The sequence below is a fragment of the Coregonus clupeaformis genome, chromosome 28, assembly GCF_020615455.1.
Source record: "Coregonus clupeaformis isolate EN_2021a chromosome 28, ASM2061545v1, whole genome shotgun sequence".
In the NCBI taxonomy this organism is placed as follows: domain Eukaryota; kingdom Metazoa; phylum Chordata; class Actinopteri; order Salmoniformes; family Salmonidae; genus Coregonus; species Coregonus clupeaformis.
The window spans coordinates 20618605-20646254 of NC_059219.1; the positions used below are offsets into that span (position 1 = coordinate 20618605).

A 27650-nucleotide genomic window follows, 5' to 3' on the forward strand; every position below is an offset into this window, starting at 1 on the left:
ACAGGCACAGGCTCTGTCATACCCCCATGACAGGGTTTTTTTACCTACAGTAATATCTATAGCAGATTTGAGCCACTGAACACAGCAATTTAGCCCAGATTAATCCTACTCCAGGATTAAAAACTATGTTTTGGGGAGAACTAGAGTGCTTTTTTAGTCTAGGATTAGGCTTAATCTCAGTCTGGGAAACTGGCCCATACTGTGTCTCTACTCTTGTTATCAGTAGGTACAGAATACAAAGCAAGACTAACAAAGCTTCAGACATGTAAAATGCTGATGACATGATGATATTCTTTACTCCCAGAAAATTGTATTCATCTGTTTCACTAATGCGGAATATCAGTTGTCTGGCAAGATGGACTACTGTCGATGCTGTGTGATTTTTCCCATGAAGCATTAGACCAGGGAGCTTTGTAGAATTATTGTGTTTTGTTTTTCTGCTTCACACGTGGTCATATATCCTGCCTTTCTTCTGTTTGCAACTGTTTGTAGGTTTCAACATCAAAGCCGAAACATTTACTTGATTTGGCCGTTTGTTGCATTATCCTGGGCTCTTGCCAACTCAGTCTTCTATCAGTTGTACATTTTGCAGTGTAACCTGATGTGATTCTCATCACTAGATGGCATCCTAGCGCTCTGCCAATTTGTACCTCAACACTATAGTTACAACACTGGAACACAGTAAAACACTAGATACAGTAGATCTCGCCGGTCTAAAGATTCACTTGGAAATCCCTTATTCTCTTATAGATATTGTGTATATACAATGCCAAATGTTGTCCAGGTGAAGACAAAAATAGAAATTACTGGTCAGTTTTATCCTACAAGATTTCATAAATTCAGGCCATGTAGTATCAGACTGACATAAGAGAACAGGGAGAAAGGAGGCTGAAAGTCAGTGCAGCGAGTCAAAGGCAGGGAGAGATAAAGACACACAGACAGTGCTAAGTTGTATTAAATGTTCTAGATGTTTTATTGGTGTTGGTTTCATTTTCTTTCACACACATGTTCTACTACTGTTTTTATTTTATTTTCTGTAGTCTCAACCCCCCACAGCCCTCTGAGTAAGACCCAGCCTGAAATGGCTGTTCCTCTGCTGGTCTCCAATACAGACATTCACACAGAACTCAATACCTGGACTGGGTCACCTAGACTGGACCGGACTCCAGGAACATGGACTTGTAATCTCACACCAAATCATCACACCACATTTCACCGGCACGTCAGAAGTGGTAGTAGGAATATGGACGCCGTAGTTTCTGTCTCACATGTTTTAATAATAAAACACAACCGAAAACCTTGTCGCTTTTTAATTTTTGCATCGGCTTTCTGAAAACCTGGCAAAAAAGAGAAGGAAACCATACAAAAAAAGGAAACAGAGTGATCTTTCCTCTTTTTCCATAACGGGTTCAACAATGCAGCCGATGTTCTTTTTCATTGAATGCATATCTTGAGATGTTTTATTTTCAACATATCATTTTTATTTCTTTAAACCGGTATAGAATTATATAGTTTTCCTAGAACACACAGAAAGATTGAGTTGTATTTTCCAACTGGGGGTGTACTGTAGTATTTAACAAGGACAATGGTTCACACAGTGCACACAAACATAGACAAACAGGGAGTAGCGGGGAGAGGAGGGTGTGAGAGACAGGAAGGGAAGGGGGACTGGTGACGCCATGGCGGGGTGTGCTTTGTTATACCTAAATGAGGGAAAGCAGCTCTCACATACCCCCCTCCCTTTATATAAATAAAAAAACAAGTAAAACCATTGAACCCCCACCCCATATTATCAAAAAACAACAACACTGTTGAAGAAAAAGGAAATGGTCGGAGTGAGAAAGACATCCGCTCTTCCTCCTGGAGACAGGAGAGGGCGAGAGGGGACGGCTCGATTGGTGTCAGCTGTGGGATCTCGCTTGTGATCTGTATATCTGTGTGTGATCAGAGGACAAGCAAAGGGTTGCAGGAGGAGGAAGAGAGGGAGGAACAGAGGTATAGAGATAGAGGGGGGAAAGAAAGGGAAGGGAGGAAGCAGGAAGGAGCGGTATGGCCCTTTTTTGCCGAGCGTAGACACTCCCTTTAGATCATAGCTCATTCAAATCTACATACACAATATGCAGCTGCCGTTTGGTAGATATATTGGTTTATGTACACAGCAGTGAGAGAACACATGCAAAGAGTATCATAGGAGATGGAGAGGAGGGAGGTTGATGTAGAAAGTCGTGAAGGTGCTTTGCTGTTTTTAATCTTTGGGGCTGTTGTGATGAAAATTGCTTTGAAGCGGTTGTTGTCTTTTACGGGGTGGGGCATCTGAAGACGTGTCTTGCCAGGGATGGAATGAAGGGGGGAGAAACAAATGGAAGATGTAGGGGTGTGAGTAAAGACGGTTTCCATCGCTCAATAGTATGTCTCCCTTTCCACCCAACCTGTAGGAGGAGAGGGGAGGGGAAGAGAAAGAGAGGCGTTAGAGAGTTTTCTTGTTTTTGTGTCAATTAAAGATTTGCGTGAAGTTACAAATGCAAATCTCATGTTAGGATTCAGGCCTAAATGTTATACATAGAGAAAGAGAGAGAGACAGCCATTTACCTCCTGGGTTCCTACGGATGAGCAGTTTTCGGATCTCATCATACACAAAGATGAGGACACTGTAGGGGACCGCACAGAACCACCAGCTTGGTCTGGAGGAGAGAGAGAGAGAGAGAGAGAGAGAGAGAGAGAGAGAGAGAGAGAGAGAGAGAGAGAGAGAGAGAGAGAGAGAGAGAGAGAGGAGGGGGGCAGAGGTTAATAAACACAACCTCACAACATGGCAGATAGAAGGTCAATAAGAGGACCCCACAAGCTGTCAGTGTAGGTGTATGTACAGTATGTGTGTATGTAGCTGTATTATATTTAGGTGTATGTGTATGCTAATGTGTAGGTGTATGTCTATGTCTATCTGTTTGTGTAGGTGTATGTCCACAGTATGTGTAGATGTATTCCTGTATATTTCTGGATTTACTCCACTCACTTTAGGGGGAACATCCTGAGTGCCACATCCATGCCTGGGGTGTAGGACAGGAAGGCAGCCAGAGCTGTCTCCTCAAACAGGCCAAATATCAGGATCTTGTTCCTAAGAGGAGAGTAGTGCCGAGGAGATAGAGGGTGAGAGAGAGTAATATACATAGAGACCAAGCATACTGTATATTAACAAATGTAGAGACAGACAGACAGACAGACAGACAGACAGACAGACAGACAGGCAGACAGGCAGGCAGGCAGGCAGGCAGGCAGGCAGGCAGGCAGGCAGGCAGGCAGGCAGGCAGGCAGGCAGGCAGGCAGGCAGGCAGGCAGGCAGACAGACAGACAGACAGACAGACAGACAGACAGACAGACAGACAGACAGACAGACAGACAGACAGACAGACAGACAGACAGACAGACAGACAGACAGACAGACAGACAGACAGACAGACAGACAGACAGGAAAAGAGAGACAGAAACAGACAGACAGACAGACAGACAGGAAAAGAGACACAGAAACAGACAGGCAGACAGACAGACAGACAGACTCACTTCATGCCCTGCTGGAAGACAGAGTTACGCCTGGTCTTGCAGACAATGACATCAGCCCACTGTACCACCACGATACTGACGAAGAAGGCTGTGTGACAGGTGAACTCCACGATCTTCCTCTGTTCATATGTCTACACACAGAGAGGAGAGAGGGAGTGAGACACAGTATTTGAATCATAGAATGAAATAGAACAATAGAATGGACATCGGCATCCCGGCAATGTGACTAAAAGGATGGCCATCTTGGTCAGGGAATATTTATTTATAGAAACTGATAAAATATGGTGAAATAGTGTAAACAATGAATTTGCAGATATACTTGTAATCTACTGTATCGCTATGATTTGAATACTTATTTTGGCTCGGAATTGTAGCGTGTACCTACCCATTGCTGGCCATAGCTATCTTCCAGGTCGTTGCAAGCGCGGTCGTCCCAGTTGAGCCTGATGCCCACAAGAATTGAGGGTAGGAAGCCATTCTCAGCCAAGATCACAAAGTAGGAGAAGAAGCCTCCCAGAGCCTGGATCATACCTTCACACAGAGACATAGACATAAAGCGTTAACACACGTTCACTCTGGAAATGATGTTACCGGATCCCACAAGGAAAAACCATTGACCATAGATTTGTGATCTATAAGCATCAGTCTGTCAGATTCTACCACAGGGTGGTAAAATACTAATCAACCATACTGTCCATAGAGTAGGCCCCAACTACTGCCTGACCAGATTTGTCACAATGTCCTCACGACTAGTGCTCAAGGACTTCAAGTAATGATCATTGATCTGGCTGTGGGCTATGATAACATGTCCAGCTACATATGTACTGTCTTTATCCCCCCAACCAGGTGGGGGAGCTAATGGGAACCCACCGATTTGTCCGTAGGCGATGCTGATGAGCCTCTCGTTCACGAGCTTGTCCCTGGTGGGGTTCCTGGGCTGACGCTTCATGATGTCACTCTCGGCTGCCTCATAGGCCAGGGAGATGGCGGGCACCTGGGGTGTGAGTTTGTATGAGAACCAAATATTTCACATTGATGTATATTTGATTGATTGCTCCTTTGTGAGATAGGGCATATCAAGTTTCCATGTGAACATGTTTTCAATGATGCACAATATCGTATTTCTTTAGCTCTCTGCCATGTGTCTGTGTGCCGTGTGTGTGTGTTATGTGTGTGTGTGTGTGCCTTACCATGTCAGTTCCCAGGTCAATACAGAGGATGGTGATGGTTCCCAGGGGTAGGGGGATGTTGACAATGATGAAGAGGAGGAAGGGTGTGATCTCAGGGATGTTACTGGTCAGGGTGTAGGCAATGGACTTCTTCAGATTATCAAAGATCAGACGACCTGCAAGGAGACAGGAGGACACACATAGAGTTCACAAACTGAACTCTGACCTCTAACCTCTGTAGAATTGAGCAAAGGTCACTCAAGGTTGGATCAGGGCCCGCCCTTATTCATAAAGTGTCTCAGAGTAGGCGGGCTGATCTAGGATCAGGTCTCCCTTGTTCATGTGATCTTATTCACTCTGATCTAAAAAGTCAAAACTGATTCGAGATCAGCACCTACTCTGAGATGCTTTAAGAATACAGGCTCATATTACCTGTCCCTCCCCTTTTCTCCTTTTCTGCCCTCTTTTACCTTTCTTCCACTTCTCCCTCTCACCCTCTCACACCCCCTTCTACTCTTTCCATCGATTCTCCTCTCTCTCCCTATTTCTCACCCTCTTCCACTCCGGTGACGATGGAGGCAAAGTTGTCGTCCAGCAGGATCATGTCAGCGGCCTGCTTGGATACGTCAGAGCCGGAGATTCCCATGGCAACGCCGATGTCAGCCTTCTTCAGGGCAGGAGAGTCATTCACACCGTCACCTGTCACAGCCACGATGGCACCCTGGGAGGGACAAAAGAGTTAGGTTGTGTCCCAAATGGCACCCTATTCCCTTTATAGTGCACTTTAGTAGTACTTTTGACCATGGCTCATAGACAGTCACTATTGTACCAAAACTAGGGGGAAGTGATGTGTGGTCAATTCCCTGTTCAATTCAATCAATTCATTTCCAATTGCCCATTATTTTCAATTTGTATATTTAAATGCATGAATAAATTGTCAACAATCTCCCCGAACTGAAAATGGAATGAACCCCAACCCTGTTTCCAGACTTATGTTAGTGTAGTTGTGGAAAGCAAGTTCACTTTTGTTGATTGGGTGATGGATTCAGGTGGTGTGTGTGTGTCTTTCTGTTTCTGTCTGTGTGTATGTCTCACCAGTCGCTGGCAGCCCTCTACGATGATGAGTTTCTGCTGGGGGGAGGTCCTGGCAAACACGATCTCAGTGTGGTTTCTGAGGATGTCATCCATCTGGTCCTGAGACAATTCCTTCAGGTCTGTACCATGGATCACACAAGCCTTGGCGTCCCTGAGACACACACATATTCAAATAGTTAGCTTGGATCCACAGAGACAGGGCGAAAGTGACATGAGAGTGAAAATGTATAAGAACAATGAAGGAGCAGAACAAGATCCCATGTGGTCTCGCCTTCATTGTAAAATTATGTACTGTGCTTGTGTGTGTATGTGTATGTGTCTCATGTTTCTCACCTTGGGTTAACCTGGCTGACGGGGATATTGAGGCGAGAGGCGATGTCCTCCACTGTCTCGTTGCCCTCGGAGATGATGCCCACGCCCTTAGCGATGGCCTTGGCAGTGATTGGATGATCACCGGTCACCATGATGACTTTGATGCCAGCCGAACGGCATTTACCCACAGCGTCGGGCACAGCGGCACGGGGTGGGTCAATCATGGACATGAGGCCCACGAAGCACAGGCCCTCTGTGGTGAAGTTGACGTCGTCACAGTCGAAGGCAAAGCCCTTGGGGTACTGATCCTCTGGCATTAGCAGGTGGCAGAAACCTGGGGAGTGACAGGAGGTGTTAGCTTGATTTACCTTTCCTACTCATTCTCTACTAAGTCAGTCAATCCTTCAGTTCTTATTTCTATTCATCATTGGATACTGTGCATTTGACCCATTCTCCAAGAACCAACATCCTGACCTTCCCTCCTCATCCTGCCTCTTTCTCTCTCTCCCCCTCCCCTCGCTCTAACAACCCTCTCTACTCCTCTTATGTGTTCTGGAAGGCCCATTTCTTACTCTTCCCATTTATTTATCTTCCTTGTTCTCATCCGTCCCTCCACATCCCTCTCACTCTATCTCCCCCCTCTCCCTCTTTCATTCTCCCTGTCTCACCGAGTACTCTCTCTCCCAGTCCTCCAAGCTCCATGTAGGCGTTCTGGAAGGATTCCTTCATCTCCTCGTCCATGGGCTGCTCTTTGCCCTGGATGATGATGGTGGTGCAGCGGTCCAGGATCCTCTCTGGGGCTCCCTTCATCACCAGCAGGTAGCGGTTGTCATTGGGATCCTCTGTCTCGTGAACTGAGAGCTATGGGGGTGGTTGAGGATGGAAGGGAGAGAGCGAGAAATAGGGGGAAGAAGGGGGAGAGGGAGATCAGACATGGTCAGGGTGTTATAAACCAATCCATTTGAGTGTTGTGTTGTGTGTGTGTGTGTGTGTATATGTACATGTGTGTTACGTACCTGGTACTTGTTGGTGGAGTTGAATGGGATCTCGGCCACCTTCTTGTTCTTCTCCCTTATTTGTTTGACAGAGCCACAGGACAGCTCGATACACTTGAGCAGGGCAGACTCGGAGGCATCACCAGCGGTGTCCCTCTTCAGGATGGGCAGTTGGTCCTGGCCAGCTTTGAACACGGCACGGTTGCAGAGAGCTGCGACGCGAGCCAGGGCAGCCCATGAGGCTGAGGTCTTGTCAAAGGAGGCACCTGGAGAGAGAGGTGGCCGATTAGAGATGATAAAACAATATCAATCACTAACCTGTAATTAAACTGTACTTGTCTGTGTAACTACCATGTGAATACATAGGTTATAGAACTACTTAAAATCAAGAGGGATTCCTAAACTTAAACCTGTCTCTAAACCTGACTGTAACCCAAACTCTAACCCTAACGCAAACTCTAACATTAACATTCAGCTCACATCACACTGAATGTGGATCTAGCATTCGCCAGCCAATCTTTCAGTACGCCAACATTTGTCACGCGGTTCTACATGTAAAATCGGTGTGCACTTGGTTTGCAAATTACGTTCAGAGGTGCTAAGTACTCTCGGCCAGAAAATGCTATTGGTGTGTCTGAGCCCTAACTCTAACATTATATCTAACACTAACTCCAACCCTAACCCTCCTGATCTCCTCTTACCAGACTGGTCCTCTGTGGTGTCAGCCTCGTGGATCTGGTTGTCGAACCACATGTGGGCCACGGTCATCCTGTTCTGGGTCAGGGTGCCAGTCTTGTCGGAGCAGATGGTGGAGGTGGAGCCTAGGGTCTCCACAGCTTCCAGATTCTTGACCAGGCAGTTCTTCTTAGCCATACGCTTGGCAGTCAGAGTCAGACATACCTACAGCACAGTGACAGGGGAAAGACGGGGGTTATCCAGGAACCAGAATGAAGGAGGGTACTGGTACTACATTTTCTGGAGAAAATGTGTGTGCTTGCTTCAGCTGTCTAATTGGTCTAGAGATATATAATGTATTTCTGTCGAAGTTATAGTTGGTCTGGATCTAGTCTCATTCGATGTCTAGTAGGTCTATATTAACTGTGTAGTTAGCTGTCTAGTTGGTCTAATTGGTCTAGATCTACAGTCTAGTTGATCTAGAATGAATCTCATTTATATAATATATGATATTTAGCAGACACTTTTATCCAAAGCGACTTACAGCCATGAGTGGATAGATTCTACGTACGAGTGGTCCCAGGAATCGAACCCAGTATCCTTGCGTTACAAACGCCATGCTCTACCAACTAAACTGAGGAGGACCACTAGAATATACAGTCTAGAGGTCAGGTATGAGGTTCAATAGAGATGGGATTCAGAGACAAACAGCAATAGAGAGGAAGGGTCAGACGGAGAGGGGGCCAGGGCCACTCACAGTGACAGTAGCCAGCAGGCCCTCAGGGACATTGGCCACAATGATGCCAATGAGGAAGATGACAGCCTCCAGCCAGCTGTATCCCAGGCAGACGGCCAGGATGAAGAAGGTGATGCCCAGGAACACGGCCACGCCTGTGATCAGGTGGATGAAGTGCTCAATTTCTTTGGCGATGGGGGTCTTGCCCGACTCCAGACCGGAGGTGAGAGTGGCGATACGGCCCATGACGGTACGGTCGCCGGTACACACCACGATGCCACGCGCTGTACCTGAGAGAGAGAGAGGGAGAGAGAGAGGGGGGAAATAGAGGGCATATATTAATTCAGTAAAAGAGAGGTTGACATGAGAGAAGAGAAGTAAAGTGGGAACTCTTTTATGCTAGTATGTGGGGAACTTCTGTGTCAACAACAGCTCTGTGGTATAATATTACGTTTGAATCAGCTTAGTTGAACCAGTCAAAAGCCTAGCAAGCCTTAGTGCTGCTGGGGTGCAGCATCCAATACTGCAGTAGGACCCTGTTGACTGAATTTGGTAGGTCGAGTCTGACACGCAGGAATAGAGAGAAGAGGATAGGAGAATTGTCAGGGACAGAACAGGTGATGTGTCTGTCTGTCTGTCTGTGAGTTAGCAGTTTCTATGGTTACCTTCAACGCAGTTGGTAGAGAAGAAAGCGACGTTGCGGGTCTCCAGGGGGTTGTCATGGGTACAGTCAGGTGACCTGCTCTGGGGTTCTGATTCGCCAGTCAGGGAGGAGTTATCCACCTATAAGAGAAGGACAAAACCCAGCGAACTTGTTGAACATTTGATATATAAAATGTGTAGCTGTGTGAGTGTGTGTTATATGAACTATGTGCGAGTGTGATTGTGTGTGTATGGTACCTTGCAGCCGTGAGCAGAGACGACTCTGAGGTCGGCGGGGATCCTGTCTCCTCCCTTCACCTCCACCAGGTCTCCAGCCACCACCTCCTCAGCATTGATTGTCATCTTCTCGCCCTCACGGATCACCAGCGCTTGCTACAGGGAGAACACAGAGGGAGGGTTAGATAGTCCACACCACATTCATATATATATACCCCCCCCCCCACACACACACACACACACACACACATGTTTACCTGGGGCACCATGTTCTTGAAGGACTCCATGATTTTGGAGCTCTTGGCCTCCTGGAAGTAGGAGAAACAGCCGGTGACCACGACGACAACAGAGAGCACGATACCCAGGTACAACTGAGGAGAGAGAGAGAGAGAAAGGAAAGCCCATTGTTATACTGTGTACATTGCAGGTCAATGCATATTAGGAGTATTTAGCTTCAAACTGAACACAGACCACCGTGGTAGTAGTCACTATGCTAGATGATCATGCAAAAACAGAAAAAAGTGGCAATGACCAAGTACATTAGCCATTTGGGTGTATTTTACAATTAAGGTTAGGGACTGGCACTGCTGGCAGTGTGTGTGAGGTTTGGTAAATTTAGGTACAGTTGAAGTCGGAAGTTTACATACACTTAGGTTGGAGTCATTAAAACTCGTTTTTTCAACCACTCCACAAATGTCTTGTTAACAAACTATAGTTTTAGCAAGTCAGTTAGGACATCTACTTTGTGCATGACACAAGTCATTTTTCCAACAATTGTTTACAGACAGATTATTTCACTTATAATTCACTGTATCACAATTCCAGTGGGTCAGAAGTTTACATACACTAAGTTGACTGTGACTTTAAACAGAAAATGATGTCATGGCTTTAGAAGCTTCTGATAGGCTAATTGACATCATTTGAGTCAATTGGAGGTGTACCTGTGGATGTATTTCAAGGCCTACCTTCAAACTCAGTGCCTCTTTTCTTGACATCATGGGAAAATCAAAAGAAATCAGCCAAGACCTCAGAAAGAAATGTTAGACCTCCACAAGTCTGGTTCATCCTTGGGAGCAATTTCCAAACACCTGAAGGTACCACGTTCATCTGTACAAACAACAGTACGCAAGTATAAACACCATGGGACCACGCAGCTGTCATACCGCTCAGGAAGGAGACGCGTTCTGTCTCCTAGAGATGAACGTACTTTGGTGTGAAAAGTGCAAATCAATCCCAGAACAACAGCAAAGGACCTTGGGAAGATGCTGGAGGAAACAGGTACAAAAGTATCTATATCCACAGTAAAACAAGTCCTATATCGACATAACCTAAAAGGCCACTCAGCAAGGAAGAAGCCACTGCTCCAAAACCGCCATAAAAAAGCCAGACTACGGTTTGCAACTGCACATGGGGACAAAGATCGTACTTTTTGGAGAAATGTCCTCTGGTCTGATAAAACAAAAATAGAACTGTTTGGCCATAATGACCATCGTTATGTTTGGAGGAAAACGGTGGTGCTTGCAAGCCGGAGAACCCCATCCCAACCGTGAAGCACGGGGGTGGCAGCATCATGCTGTGGGGGTGCTTTGCTGCAGGAGGGACTGGTGTACTTCACAAAATTGATGGCATCATGAGGAAGGAAAATGATGTGGATATATTGAAGCAACATCTCAAGACATCAGTCAAGAAGTTAAAGCTTGGTCGCAAATGGGTCTTCCAAATTGACAATGACCCCAAGCATACTTCCAAAGTTGTGGCAAAATGGCTTAAGGACAACAAAGTCAAGGTATTGGAGTGGCCATCACAAAGCCCTGTCACGAATTCCGCCGAGACTGCTCCTCCTCCTTGTTCGGGCAGGCTTCGGCGTTCATCGTCCCCGGAGTACTAGCTGCTACCGCTTGATGTTCTCTATGTTTGTTTGGTTTTGTCTTGTTGGTGCACCTGTTTCGTATTATGTATTGATTATGTCACCTATAAGTTTCCTTTGGTTTTGTTTGCAGTTGTGTGTTGTTGTCCGCCTGTCCGCTGGTGTATGTTATTGTTTTCTAGTTGTTAGTGTTTTACGCACTGTCTGCGTAATCGCTTGCCTCCTGTGTTTTGAGGCCCGTTATTTTGTATTTGTCTTTGTGACAATTAAAGTCGTTTTCGACTAAGCTTCTGTGTCCTGCGCCTGACTCCAACACCGCATCCACATCAGCTTCTGACAAGCCCTGACCTCAATCCTATAGAAAATGTGTGGGCAGAACTGAAAAAGCGTGTGCGAGCAAGGAGGCCTACAAACCTGACTCAGTTACACCAGGTCTGTCAGGAGGAATGGGCCAAAATTCACCCAACTTATCGTGGGAAGCTTGTGGAAGGCTACCCGAAACGTTTGACCCAAGTTAAACAATTTAAAGGCAATGCTACCAAATACTAATTGAGCGTATGTAAACTTCTGACCCACTAGGAATGTGATGAAAGAACTGAAAGCTTAAATAAATCATTCTCTCTACTATTATTCTGATATTTCACATTCTTAAAATAAAGTGGTGATCCTAACTGACCTAAGACAGGGATTTTTTTACTAGGATTAAATGTCAGGAATTGTGAAAAACTAAGTTTAAATGTATTTGGCTAAGGTGTATGTAAACTTCCGACTTCAACTGTATGTGTGATTCAGCTGTGTGTGGCTCTAACTGTCCCTTATTCTGTGGCTGTGTTTACGTTTCGTGTTTGGGTGCATGTATGTGTGTGTGGATGTGCTTGTGTGTGGCTCACATTGTCTCCTGCCGGCTCGTCCTCAGTGGCGGCCTGGATAGCGTAGGCCAGGAAACAGAGGATGGCGCCGGTCCACAGCAGGATGGAGAAGCCACCGAATAGCTGGCGACAGAACTTGATCCACTCGGGGGTGGTCGGGGGAGGGGTGAGGCAATTGGGACCGTCCCTGATCAGAAACTCAGCCGCCTTGGCGTTGGTCAGACCCTGGGTGGGGAGAGGGTGGGGTGGGTTAAACCTAGAACTGAGTGTGTTGAAATTAGGGGTAACACCACAAAAATCCTATTACATCTAATATGTAATTATATGGGTAAAACTTTAAGCCTGCAGGTATAATGCTTTATGACTACTTATAAGCATGTATGAGTCTTTAAAACATTATAATGAGGCTTAAAATGTGTTATGTCTTTACGTAGAACATTTTCAACTGACTCAAAAAGGCTGTAACTTAGTGAGGATCATTATAAGATGATAATTAAGGCTTTATACGGAGCTTGAGAAGTATTAGAATGCATTAAAATGTTGCTCAAACTGATCCACTCAAAAACACCAACCGTGTGGCATGAGTGAATGTAAAATAGTAAAATAACACCATCTAGTGGCCTAGTAGCAGCTCTGTTAGTGATACAGCAGGAATTGGCGACGACTCTAGTATCTCTATGGTACAGTACAGTAGGAGGACTCACCTGGACAATGTCGGTGTTGAACTTCCTGCAACATTCCTCTATGGACATCTTGTGTTCCGTCTGAAAGGTAGAGAGGGAGGGAGGGAGGGAGGGGGGGGGGAGGGAGAGAGAGAGATAGATAGATAGATAGATAGATAGATAGATAGATAGATAGATAGATAGATAGATAGATAGATAGATAGATAGATAGATAGATAGATAGATAGATAGATAGATAGATAGATAGATAGATAGATAGATAGATAGATAGATAGATAGATAGATAGATAGATAGATAGATAGATAGATAGATAGATAGATAGATAGATAGATAGGTAGATAGAGTGATAGAGTGTATGTATGTGTATTTGTGTGGGAGAGAGAAACAGAGAAACATTGAGAATGTGCCATAAATATCATAACAATTAATTTAAAACAAACTAGGATAATTATTATCATTCACTTTAAGGTCTTTCTCCAAACTATTTAGAGAGTGTATGTTCCAGTTACACATTATTAGATCAGGCCAATATTCATACTTTAACACTTATGGAGAGGCATATGTTAGTATTTCAATAATAGTTATGGGGCACCCCTTGAGCAGGGCAGTGTGTGTGCCACTGTGTGCCAGTCACTTACAATCGGTACTTCTTTCTTGAGTTCATCCATGTCCTTCCCCTTCTTGTTCTTCTTGCTGGGAGAAGATTTGCCATCTTTATCCTGTGTGGTAGCAACGCGGTAACTGTCCGACCGCCCATACTGGGCGGGGGGGGACAGTCAGAGAGGGGGGAAGGGATTAGGGGGGGATACTTTCATTATTATTTCAATAGAAACATGGTTAAAGCACCAGACACAACAGACGGGGAGAGGGACTTCATTATTTTCTCTGATACCCATTTGATCTTCACAGAGATCACAGACAGAAGGATCAAACGACCGTCTGGCTTTACTGCAGTGTTTGTCTCATCTCGGAACCCGCTATCACAGTTTGTATCCACTGGCCACCTGCTCCATTTGTCATTTATGTTAACTGTCTGTCACCAGAGACTACTGTATGTTCTCCACACACACACACACACAACACGCACACGCACACACAGGTACACACACACACACACAACACACACACTAGCTGGTGGGGCACAGAGGCGATGAAAGAGAAACAGAGTGCAGACAGTGCATTATCTCAGTCTTCAAAACCTCTCTAATTAAGTTCATATCAATTCAATTAGGTTGGATACATCAATGTGACTGTGATGTGTTGAATATGAAACAGTTTTGCAGACCCACACACACGTACGCACGCACGCACGCACACACACACACACACACACACACAGACAGACAGACAAATGTCTCTCTTCTAGTGAGCTCAAAGTGTTGCATTAGCTCAATTTCCGATTTACACTAACTGGTGCTCAAATCAAATCAATACAGAAGCCCCTGACCAGAGTCCCTCAGTTGACAGAATGAGAGAGAGAGAGACAAAATGGCTTCCAGGAGGTTCTATGGGTCCTAGTGGAAAAGCCGCTCAAGGAAACTGACCTTGCTGCAGTAATGTAATAAAGGACCAGAAGGGTTAAAGGACCAAAAGACATCCAAAAGGTAATCTGTCTGTCTCTTACACTGTATATATATGTATTTCTGTTGTATTTTTGACTTTGTTTTGTTTTACCCCATATGTAACTCTGTGTTGTTGTTTTTATCGCACTGCTTTGCTATATCTTGGCCAGGTCGCAGTTGTAAATGAGAACTTGTTCTCAACTGGTTTACCTGGTTAAATAAAGGTGAAATAAAAAAATAAAATAAAAATACCACACCCCTCACCCTCAATTAAGAACATGTAGCTCACACTTTCTCATCCATTCTGATGATATAGTCACTTTTGTCATCAAGTGACTGTAAGGTGTAGTGTTCAAGGAAACACAGGGAAGCTGGTGGCTATTGGCAAGATGACATGCTCTAACAAACTTGGTCTACTGCTGTATAGCTACACCATGCCATGGTTTGACAGGGTTTCAGCTGTGTTACTGCTTGGTTGGAACAAAAGCCTGCACCTACACTGGCCCTCTTTGGATATGATTGGCCCTTCCCTGTTAATTTATTCTGAATAATAAAGGGTAAATACACATTCAATAAAAAAAATTTTTTTGCCCTGTCCATCACAAACCAAATAAATAGCCTATACCGAGCTCAACACATGTTACCTAGGCTCCCACACCCTGATAAACACACTTGACTGACTAAGTATAATGTCATGAATGGGTGAGTAAACTTGCCACTGAAAGTCCCAGTGCCTTAATGCGAGTGCAGTTGAGAAATGTCAGATGCATAGAATCTTCCACTTGTAAAAGAGACCAAACTTAGTGGTTCATTGTGGCCAGAAAGGTTTGAGAAGGATTTATAGTGAGCACTGCAGGTCTCCACACTGCCCATGATTTACAGAAGTAATACTGGAACACACTAGAGTCTCCCTTGAACACAAACTAACCCTGAAAAGATTGGTTCAAACATTCAACCAAACACAACTCCTCACAAACAAAACCCAATTTGACTACAAAATCATGTACAAAATCAACCTTCCCACACCTTAACACACACACACACACGTGCACATGTGGATGTCGTTATCTGAGAATGTGAGTGAACTCTCGCTGCAGCAAGACCAGACAGGCCTAGCGAACCGAACGCAGAACAAAGGAGAGACTGATGGAAAACTACTGCTATTCATGCCCTTTGAGATTTGCCTGCCTGTGTGTGTGTGTGCATGCGTACGTATGTGTGTGCATGTGAGTGTGTGTGTGCATGTATATGTGTGTGTGTGTACCTCAATATAACATGCAAATTAAATTATCCGGTTGCAAGCAATGCTATAGATAAGCTAACAGGTCTGGGCTAGGCACACACAGGTGTGGAGTTTCTAGCTAGTGGGCCATAGAAATGTATTTACAGTACATTGTTAGGTCTGACAGCACACCTGCTCATCACACACACACACACACACGTACACAAACTTACACACACACACACACACCAACACTGGAAGAGCGGAGACAGGTGAGACGGACATTAAAACACAATGAGGTTTGTACTGAAAGAGAGGGATGGACAGAGAGCGATTGATGAAAAAAGAGAAAGTCAGGGATGGGGCAGATGGAAAGAGAGACAGCAGTGGGAGGTGAGAGGGAGAGAAGAGCTCTTCTCTCCCACCACTAATTAGATATTGACCACTATTCTTTGTCTGTTGACTCAGGCTGTGTATCAGTGAGTGACAGCGTGACTGGGATCACACTCTAATAGATTGTTCTATAACACTGTAAAACAAACAACCCTACCTGCAGAAAAATGTATGCATTCACTAACTGTAAGTCGCTCTGGATAAGAGCGTCTGCTAAATGACTAAAATGTAAATGTAAATGCAGGGTCGCGAACTTACAACGTGCGGACCCAGAGAGTGGGTGTTGGCCCCTTACTGTGTGTGTGTGTGTGTGGTGGGGGTGTTAACGTGCGTGCAGGCACGTGTGTGTGGGCTAATGCCACTCAATCTGTCATGACACGCATGGGGCAACCCAAGCTTCTCCTTTTACCCACAACCCCCCCAGCTGTGTGGCAAGAATTCTTGATTGCGGTTATGAGGTCACGACTATCGCCAAGGTTACAAGGCAAAATATTTAGAGAGCGTGGTTTTGTTCCTCATTGTTCAATACAACATGGTATATGTCATCTATCTATCTATCTATCATCGTCTGTCTGTCTGTCTGGCTGCTTGCCTGTCTGTCTGTTTCTACCATTTGTTGTTGAGGGGAAATGTCACGCAATGATGTTATTTCAGAGAAGAAACAGAGACTGCAGGCTGAAATTACACCCACTAGCTCTCACACAGACAGACAAAGAAAGACAGACGGACCTACTGACAGACACAGACTGGAGGAACTGGAGTCAGTGACTTAAAACAGACAGATACTACAGTATATATTACTGTATCTCCTCCACACGTTCTAATATTTTCAAGTAGAAGACAGACTCTGGAACAAGGAAGACAGCCAAATTCACTTTGGAGTAGATCGCTAAACCTACTAGTGTGCTAAACTACCAGAGGATAGTAGAACATCATTTGGTGTGTGTACACTATGTTTGAAAATAAACTAGCAAGAGTTCATCATGTTCTAGTGATGTCATGCTGCTGTGGTTTGTCTGATTCTAATGTTCTGTTCTGGTTTTGTCCCATTTGCCGGAGCTAAGCGCCTCGTTAGGAGGTCACATTACCATGGAGGTTGGCATGGTGACCGAGGCTTAGTGGTGGGCGGTGTTCTAGTACTGTAGGATCCTGTGATCTGATCACTCAGTAATAACTGATGCCTTGGGAACTAGAATCTGTACACATTCTAGGAAATAGCCAACACGTATGTGTGCGTGTATCTTTATAAGAAAGAAATAAATGCTTTCTTATATGCGGAAGCTATAAGCCGAGGTGGCTACAGTCTGTCTGCGGAGCGAGAACACGCACTGCGGCAGACAGAGAGAGCGAGAGAGCGAGAGAGTGAGGGGGGGGGAGCAGAAAATAATAGTAACAGAGAAGGGAAAAAATAGGAGACTAGGAGAGATATTAAAACAGACAATGGCCTATATGTAATGGTTTCTCTGTTATTAATCAGACTCATTCGTTCTGAAGTGAAGTGAACATGGGGCATGCTTCATATGTTGAACACTTCCACCCTTTAGTGAACCCCAGTAGCCAATACCATCCCTCAGGAGCATGTCAGTCTGTCTGTCTAGGGCACACAGGCTTGGGCATGCCCCCTAACGGTGATGGACCTGCGTGGGCATGAGGCGTGGCACCCCAGCCTCTCCTACTGTTACGCACAAGGGCACGAGATGTGAGGGGTTTCACAAGAGGGGTGAAGAGGTTGTGGCATTTGGTTTTCCGTTTTAGGGAACCTATTAAGGGGAAATTGTAACTATTGCAGGAAAACAGTTGGATTGTGTGTAACGCTTGCATTGACAAAGATGGCATTGACAAAGTGGTTGTCCCACTTGCTATCATAAGTTGAATGCACCAATTTGTAAGTCGCTCTGGATAAGAGCGTCTGCTAAATGACGAAAATGTAAATGTAAATGTAGATAGATGGCTCGATACTACACACTTCCTGAAAGAAGTTATTTAAACCTCATTACCATGACTGGTTCCCAAATGACACCCTATTCCCTATGTAGTGCACTACTTTAGACCCATACTTTTCCCATTGTAGTGAAGTACTTTTGATAGTGCACTATGTATGGAATAGGGTGCCATTGGAGACGAACACTCATGTACTGTGCCCTGTGTGTGGTGAATAACAACACTTTATAAGTGACAGTATCTGTAACCATGGCTGTACAACACTCTCCTCCCAATATAGTTGGAGTATCTCTTGTAAGCCTATCAGGCCAGCCATGAACCATGTGACATTACTAGTTGATTGGCTGCTGTGAAGGGATCCTAGCTAAGTCAATGGGGAAGGTTTGGGGGCGGAGGGTAGTGATGATGACAGTTAAATGTCGATACCGTTCTGCTGTGCTCTGTGGCAAGCTTCTGTGGGGCGGTGGGGGTGCGTCAGAAGAGGCTGGTGGGAGGAGCTACAGGAGGACGGGCGTCAAATGTGTTTTTTATACATTTGATTTGTTTGATACCGTTCCATTCGTTTCATTCAATCCATTACAATGAGTCCGTCCTCCTATAGCTCCTACCACCAGCCTCCTCTCGTGTGCTTACGTGTGTGTGCTTGCCTGTGCTTATTTGCATTTTTGTCTATGCCAGTGGTATTCAAAGTCAGGGTCGCGCGGGGGAACTGTAGTGGGATCGCCAAAATTATTATTGTTATTATAATAATACAAATAATAATAATTGGAACAAACAATTAAGAGTACAGATTATTATATGGGACAACAAAACGTTTTTGAGAAAGATCATTTGAAAAATACAATTTGATTGAGTAAATGTATTTATTGGTTTCTTTTCGTTTTGATAAGAGATGAAAATGCAATTAATTAAATGTGATTTGTTGATGTAAAATCTAAATCTACCGATTTTCAGAATGTGTTATTAGATTTGGGTGGAGTCATAAGAAATTATTGGGGAAGAAAATGGCATCCCCAGAAATTCTGGCTGAAGAAATTTGATCCCTGCTGAAAAAGTTTGAATACCACTGATCTAGGCCTTTGTGTGATCTGTATACTATATGGGAGTGTCCGACCTTGGTGGGGATAGGGACATCTGGTTCCAACACGGCAGCCCTGGGGTATAGGGCTACGTAGCCACAGGAAGCATGGCCTGGGGGTAGGGGGCTGGGTAGGGGGCTGGGCCCGGGGGCTAATGCTAGTAGGATTAGCTAGACTGATTGCTCTTGTCTTGATTAGCCTACTTTTATTGTTCTCCAAATACAGTAACTATCCCTAGCTAACTTCCAATAGGGAGTTTCTTCTCCATATTAAAGAGTGAAAACCAAATGGGAAATCAGTGCATTAAGACCTTCAGAAAATTTTTTTCATATCAAGACACATCTTGGTTGTAAAATATTTGGTGTTGCTTTTTGTCACAATGACAGTTACTTTAATTTCTGGATTCTCAACTTCTTCTCAAATGGTAATTTTCTTAATTGAATAAATATATAAACAGTGGTGGAAAAGTACCCAATTGTCATACTTGAGTAAAAGTAAAGATACCTTTGAGTAAAAGTATTTGGATTTAAATATACTTAAGTATCAAAAGTTAATGTAATTGATCAAATATACTTAGTAATTGATCAAATATACTATACTAACTATCAAAAGTAAGTACAAATCATTTAAAATTCCCTATATTAATCAAATCAGATGGCGCCATTTATTTTATTTTATATATATATATACGGAAAACCAGGAGCACACTCCAAGACTCAGACATCATTTACAAATGAAGCATGTGTGTTTAGTGAGTCTGCCAGATCAAAGGCAGTAGGGATGACCAGGGATGTTCTCTTGATAAGCATGTGAATTGGACCATTTTCCTGTCCTGCTAAGCATTCAAAATGTAATGAGTACTTTTGGGTGTCAGAGAAATGTATGGAGTAAAAAGTACATGATTTTCTTTAGTGAAGTAAAAGTAAAAGTTGTCAAAAATATAAATATACTGAACAAAAATATAAATGCAACATGTAAAGTGTTGGTCCCATGTTTCATGAGCTGAAATAAAAGATCCCAGAGATTTTCCATATCCACAAAAAGCTTATTTCTGTCAAATTCTGTGCACAAATTTGTTTACATCCCTGTTAGTGAGCATTTCTCCTTTGCCAAGATAATCCATCTACCTGACAGCTGTGGCATATCAAGAAGCTGATTAAACAGCATGATCATTACACAGGTGCACCTTGTGCTGTGGACAATAAAAGGCCACTCTAAAATGTGCAGTTTTGTCACACAACACAATGCCACAGATGTCTCAAGTTTTGAGGGAGTGTACAATTGACATGCTGACTGCAGGAATGTCCACCAGAGCTGTTGCCAGAGAATGTAATGTTAATTTCTCTATCATAAGCCGCCTCCAACGTTGTTTTAGAGAATTTGGCAGTACATCCAAACGGCCTCACAACCGCAGACATTGTGTAACCATGCCAGCCTAGGACCTCTACATCCGGCTTCTTCACCTGCGGGATCGTCTGAGACCAGCCACCTGGACAGCTGATGAAACTGAAGAGTATTTCTGTCTGTAATAAAGCCCTTTTGTGGGGAAAAACTCATTCTGATTGTCACCCATGGCTGCGCCCCTGCCCAGTCATGTGAAATCCATAGATTAGGGCCTAATGAATTTATTTCATTTGACTGATTTCCTTATATGAACTATAACTCAGTAAAATCTTTGAAATCTTTGAAATTGTTGCATGTTGCGTTTATATTTTTGTTCAGTATAGTAAAGTACAGATATCCCAAAAAACGACTTAAGTAGTACTTTAAAGTATTTTTACTTAAGTATACAACACTGAATATAAATAAAGTTATATTAAATTAAATTAAATTATTTTGATGTTCAGAGGTATGGAATTCCAGCCAGACCCTGAGGTCATGACCTCTGCCTATAGAAGAAATTACACAATGTGTGTCTATGTGCATGTGAACACACACACACCTAACGTCCTGTATCCTAATTTAGCTCTCGCTGAGAAATCGTTTGTGTTCCCTTCTAAAAAACAACAAAACAAAATCCCATCTTATGGCATTACCTCTCCTGTCCTCCCCTACCCTCATCCCTTCATCCCTCCCCCATGCCCATCTGTCCATCCCCTGATCTGTTCATCCTGGCAGGCAGCTGTGCTCCAGTTTAGAGTCTGCATGTGTCCTTGTCTCTCAGTGTGTATACCACTCGCCCATTGGGATTGTATGTCAGGGTTTCCTTTAGGAAAATGAGGCGCCGGACATTTAACCGGCAGCATTTTTATTTAACGGACATTTGAGAAATTTAACAGACCCATATGCATTGGGTGTATACCTGATTAGGGCATCCACTCACGGTGCTCAGAATGAAAGAAATCACATTTAGATTACGATTATTCATTTTAACAGAACATGCAACTCGAGGATGCAAATGCATGCGTCCTTATCGAATTCCGATGCGCACTTTGAAGATGTTTGAATAACTGCCACATTTACTTTTCCTCAACCAACAAGACGAGTAACAAACAGCAAAATCACTAGCCTATGTCAATCTAATATCCCCCATAGTAAAAAAGTTAACCTATTCTATTGGCCAGCTTGTCGTTCTGTGCATGAAAAAAATTGCCTATTCCAAAGAGACTCTGGGACAATTTGGGGGTGACAATAGATCCCAAATTCATACAACCAGTAGGACTAGGCTACATAAAAAAAAACGTTTAAAAGCAATGAGGGTGATGAAACAAATTAGAACGCTCGAATGTTCGTTCCATAATGCAATTAGCGGAAAACACTGTTGTCAGGAAAACACTGTTGTCAGGAAAGCACTGTTGTCAAAAGTGCACTACACATGCAAGCGGTTTCATGTGACAGAGATTAAAATATCAATTCGAAATTTAGAAAGAGGGGAGATCTAAAGATGCAACAACTAGCATGGGTTGATAACATGATTAGGATTGTTCCTTTGGCTAGTGGACAGTGAAAGAAAGTTGATTTGAAAACCAATAAAACATGAGAGAAATAGGCTACTGGTTTCAATGGCATATGGAAGTCTTTATAAAATAATTGCCTCCACGTTTTTATGGTCGGATTTTACTTTGAAGCAAGGAAAGACATGCCTCATAATAGGAAATAAATGGTTTAGGTTTCAAACATTTTACTTCATATTATGAAGGAGTGATATATAATTGGCATATATCTCTCCTCACCTCTCCATCTGATAGTTGATGTGTGGTGAGCGTTCTGGCACAAAATGGTCGCTGTGCATCACCCAGGTGGGTGCTGCACAATGGTGGTGGATGAGGTGAGTTTCCCCCTACAATGTAAAGCGCTTTGAGTACCTCAGTTGGTAGAAAATAGCTAAATAAATCCAATCAATTATTATTATTAATTATATGTTTTCAAAATGCATACTGCCTCCAGCTCATTGCAAAGTGGAGTGTGACGCGCTGAAGCCTGCATACTGTTGCCTATATGCACTTGAATGGCGAATGGGAAGTGCGCTTCAATTACCAGTTGAGAAATAAAAATAGTAGTTATTTTTAATCGTGGCCATCAAAACTGTTTTGTCTTCTGGCCTCTGAAGTACTGTACTACCTGTGACACGGTCTGTGAAAGGAAACGTAATTTGGGCAGAATTTAGAAAAATAAATACATTTAAGAATTTCTGTATATTTTCAACTGAGACAAATTCAAACAAATATTTTGCCAGCGCAATTTACATAGTTGATAATGAAGGGGGGGGAAATATATGCACGCGCACACAAACAAACACACACACACACAAACAAGCTGGGAGTATACTCTGAATTAGTAATGACTGTGTTGGCAGGGAACCCAACACTCCTCTGTCTCTCACTCTGCAAACCCCCACTTAACATTTCCCGAACATTGCAGCAACGTTAACCAACCAGGCTGCCCTATCTTGCATTACAATCAATCAAATGTTTATGTTATTTGATGAACTCATGACCTTAGTAAGGAACCCAATCTGCTTTGAAGGGTAAGGGAGTCATCAAAACTCAAATAAACCATAATGCAACATAAAAAAAAAAATCCCCAAATACTTACATAATACCCTAGTACCCTACCTTATTACCCTACCCTTAAAGTAGGTCAAACATTCAAACCATGTCCTTCCAAATGACTCTTTAAGGACAGAACCCTCATGAATATCCCACTAGTATATTGATTATTGACAGTAGGATGCCCAGGATGGCTCGGTCGACATACAGTGCACTGCGCAAACCCTCCAGACTCAGCAGCAGCACATGGATGACTGCAGATGCAGTGAGGAGGGGAGTGAGCTAGCACTCTGCACCAAACTGGGCTGGGCCACAGCTATACCTACACTCTTAGAAAAAAAGGTGCTATCTAGAACCTAAAGGGGTTCTTCGGCTGTTCCCATAGGAGAACCCTTTGAAGAATCCTTTTTGGTTCCAGGTTGAACCCTTTTGGTTCCAGGTAGAACCCTTTTGGGTTCCATGTAGTACCCTTTCCACAGAGGGTTATACATGGAACTCAAAACAGTTCTACCTGAAACCAAAAAGGGTTCTACATGGAACCAAAAAGGGTTCTCCTATGGGGAGAGTCGAAGAACCCTTTTGGAACTTTTTTTTCTAAGAGTGTCCCTTGTCCCATCATGACCAAGCAAGCCTTACCCAAATATCTACACCCTTCCCCTTTCCTATACCCGTCCTGTACACACCAGGCCAGTCTAAGGAGATCGCCAAGCATACAGCTCTCTACCTCTGTGCCACTGCAATGATTTATCCCCACACCACCTACACCAATATGCCCTTCATTTATTCTGTATATCCCTTCCCTTCCCTTTCTTCCCTTCAATGAGAGAGGTGATGGGGGATATCAGGGAGAGCTACCCCATGCTCCTCAGTCCCTGTCCAGTGAGCACTCTCTGATATCCCCCCTCACCTCTCAATGTATCCCATAGGGAGGAATATCTATCCCTCCCCCCTGTCCTGTCATCCCATCTGCTTCCTGTCTCTGTGCTAACCAATCCCCAAGAACAGAGGCAAGCAGGGGAAACAGGAGCCATGGTAATGTGAGCTCAGGTCATTATCCCGCAACAGGATACAGTCCTCCCCCACTCTCTCTCTCTACACCTGCAGATCAGTCACAACTCATCTCATCCCCCTCCCTCCTTCGCCCTGTACCCACCTTCCCTCCCTACCTCTGTCCTCCCCCTCCTTTTCTCACCTCGCTCACGTGTCTGAAGGTGAAACGTGTACAGCCATCTTCACTTGCTGTCCTCTCCTCCCCCAGTTCTCTCTCTCTTTCTCTCTCTCTCTCCCTTCCCCCTCTCTCTCTCTCTCTCTCTGCATCATTAAGTTACCCCATCACTGACCTTACCAGAGCAACTATACACACATTTGTCACATCAGCAACCTCAATAGCTCACAATTGATGTGTCAAATTAAATAGGCTGTCTGTCTTCAGTGCCCATGACACTTCGCCTTGCTTCCTTACATCCCTTGCTAAAGCGTCCCTTTCTGCGTGAATCCCCGAGTCCGCCAATCACAGCTCTTTAAAGGGAATTTCCACTCAACAGGCACCGCCCCCATTTTGACGTGGCAGCCCCCGCGGCCTTGGGGATGGACAATTGGCAGTGCCATGGCACAGCGCGTCAAGCGACTTCGCAGAATGTGTTGTAGGTTGTCAAAGAATGATAGGGGTGAGATGGGTTAAGGTAAAGAACATATGCCTTCCAATTATATGAAAATGTAATTATCATCAGAGGTCATACACGTCTTTTATATGCGCGCCGGATGACGAACCCCCGTCTCATTCACACATAGGCTACACTGGCTGATCTAACTTTGCCACGGAAGTGGTTCGTGTATAAGCACTTTTTGCACTCCATCCCATTTGACGCAGTGCCTGTTGCTACGGATGATTCTCGCATCCTCATGAATAGCCTATCACCAACGACGGCTTCATTTCTCGCCACTCCACAGCAGACTTCGACCGGGAGAAATGCCTCCAAGGCCCACCCAGGTCATAGATGGAGATGATGATGTCATTTGTGCCTGCTCTGTCCGTGTATTTTCAATAACGTTCGGTAACTGTGGGCGATCCAGCTTCATCAGCCACTGGGATTTTGTGGCATTATGTCATCAAATTATTTCAACCCGCAGAACCGAGTCGGGGATTAAATCTTAAACTCTCACATACCGCAAGATAAATGATGAAGCAGAAATTGCGCAACAGCCCACACGGACAGTCGCAGCATCACCTAAAAAGGTTCCTACAGAACTGTTCACAGTCAAATTATTATTGGCTTTACAATACAGTGAACATATTGAGTCTAATGTTAGATATTAATCTGATTGTGTTATTTCAATCGACATTGTTATTGAGACGTGATGTGTTCCAAAATATCAGCCAGCGCCGGGCTGCATCCCCCATTTGACGCAGTGAGGGAGTCAGAACTTCGTGTGCATTCTATTCACTTACAAATCCAGTCCCAAATGTATCATCACCCAGCATTCATAGGACATCTTTTTAATCTATCTTGTGTGTTCACTGTCAACGATTATCGAGTCCCTGTTGTCACAAATTAAAGGGGAAATAAGCTGGTGAACCGCTTATTCCTGGTAACCGCATTATGACGCATTGGTCACCGAGGCTGCAGCACGCTCAGGCATCGCATAGCAAACAGATATACGCAATATCCTCAGTAGCCCGGTAGACTAGGGTAGGTTTTCCTATGTCACACTAGCTGTCTATCATCAACTGCTGCGAAGAAGTAGTTACATGCACTATCGCAGATTTAAAGCAGTAGACAATTGGGTCGCGATGGTGCGAGGATAATTTACATGGGTAATAGGGGGAAGGGGATTCTGTAATCATGCACCCATTCGAATACACAGCCACATATTCTAAAATCATCAAATACAGGCTAATAATAACGGCAGGTGAATAACAGAACATTGTGTCTCATTGAAATCCCTCAGTGACATGCCAAGTGAAGCCTATACGCAGTGGTCTCTCTCTCGCTCTCTCTCTCGCTCTCTCTCTCACGAGAGCCGGCTGTCAGAATAAACCGCTTAAAATGGCATGGTTATAGACAAAGTGTCACGACACGCCTAATATAGCCAATAGCCTATATTAATGCATATGGCAAACCTCTGAATGAGACGATTCAGTCATATTTTATCACTAACTTGTTCGTTTCATATTTTATGAGAAACAAAAGAAACAGCAGCAAATTGTCAAGTCGAAACATTACAAATGCAGTAGAAATTACAGAGAGCTGTTTTGTGCCTGCTCTAGCCTTCTCGTCACATCAATTTGTCGCAGTCTATGAGACGGTAGGCTATATAGCCTAACAAAATCCGCATTGGAGTCAATGTCACTCCAATATTTCCAGAGGAGAAAAAACATGACACTGCAGTATGGTGCCCTTCCCCGTCAGCATCTGGGGTTTTAAACAGTTTTCAGGGCATTTGATAACTTTCATGCATCATAAGGCAGTTATAAAGTTGGTAGACGCCGGGCTTACCCCCATGTTGGCGCAGTCAGGCTTCTCTCCTCAGGTGATGCAAAGCTTGAGAGGTGTCAGCCCCTCAGGTGGAATTATATCAAAATGGTATTGCCTTTTAAGAACGTAAGAAATATTTGTATTCAGTTATTCAGGTAAAAATGAAAGGAACTGACAAAGACGTCAGTCAAGCAAATTTCTATAAAATAAATGGATTAAATGATTAAATAAACTGATTGTGTCTCTAACCTCCAAAAGGTTACAGTCTTTTCCCCCTCCACCTAAACGTGTTTCAAATGAAATGTTGCGGTCTCAAGCAGAGCATCACGCGAGGATGCGGGTCTTTCTCTTGCTCTCTGATAGTTGCGGTAAAAGACCGGTGAATCTAAGAAGCCGCACTGCTCAGGTTTTTTAGGATTTGATCTCCTTCCGCGGTTCTGTTGGCTGCCGCAGTACTCCCTTCTCTACACACTACCACTCCGCCTATGGAAGAAGCGCCGGTGGGTGTGAGGGATCGCAGCGCCCCATTGTAGCAAAGCTGATAAACCATGGACCTGGTAAACCCGCCTACGGACCACGGAATTGGCCAATTGGAATTCTGAGCGACTATTTGATGACAGGCAATCTAGCGAATCTTCACAAGTACGTAATACTGGCCAATAGAAGGCCTATTATGCCCCTCCTTCTTTACTGCAGAATTCCTAGGCCGTTAGCCAGCAGCATCCTGAGCCCATAGGCCGAAATTTTGTGTAAATAGACGTACAAGGTTAGATACTATTCTCGTGGTTGTCTTGTATTCATGTAACTCATTTATGTTTTATAAATTGATGTTATTGTGTGCTGTATTGCATGTGATAATCACCCCTGTCTTTCTGGTCGTGTTGGTCACTGTGCACTTCAATGCCTCCCCTAGGCCTGCAATTACATAGCAGACAATGGAGAGAATAGGCTACACTGATAGAATATAATAGACCTAGGTCCTATAATTAAGGTTCTTATTGGACAGTAAACTAGAAGATCAATCAATCAATCAATCAAATGACATCAGCAGATTGTCACAAAGTGCTTATACAGAAACCCAGCCTAAAACCCCAAAGAGCAAGCAATGCAGATGTAGAAGCACGGTGGCTAGGAAAAACTCCCTAGAAAGGC

The 27650-nt window shown here is 44.0% G+C and overlaps 1 protein-coding gene across 3 annotated transcripts; it reads right to left on the reverse strand.

Annotated features, from left to right (window-relative positions):
* Nucleotides 1–945: 945 nt before the first annotated feature.
* Nucleotides 946–26986, reverse strand: LOC123481327 (sodium/potassium-transporting ATPase subunit alpha-3-like). 3 transcript variants are annotated; one of them, XM_045208711.1, is made up of 22 exons: nt 26748–26986; nt 26520–26613; nt 13475–13555; nt 12857–12916; nt 12174–12377; nt 9674–9787; nt 9438–9572; nt 9203–9320; nt 8559–8827; nt 7828–8026; nt 7148–7392; nt 6800–6992; nt 6153–6465; nt 5820–5970; nt 5277–5445; nt 4746–4900; nt 4426–4549; nt 3941–4086; nt 3556–3686; nt 3011–3112; nt 2590–2681; nt 946–2429 (listed from the first exon to the last, which is right to left on the reverse strand). In XM_045208711.1, the coding sequence occupies exons 2-22, from the start codon at nt 26523–26525 to the stop codon at nt 2401–2403; spliced, it is 3036 nt and encodes a 1011-aa protein (XP_045064646.1). In that variant the 5' UTR covers nt 26526–26613; nt 26748–26986; the 3' UTR covers nt 946–2400. The 3 variants fall into 3 exon arrangements, with proteins under 3 accessions (XP_045064646.1, XP_045064644.1, XP_045064645.1); XM_045208709.1 differs by having other exon boundaries at nt 13475–13594; XM_045208710.1 differs by having other exon boundaries at nt 13475–13594; nt 26520–26986.
* Between the last annotated feature and the right edge of the window lie 664 nt (nt 26987–27650).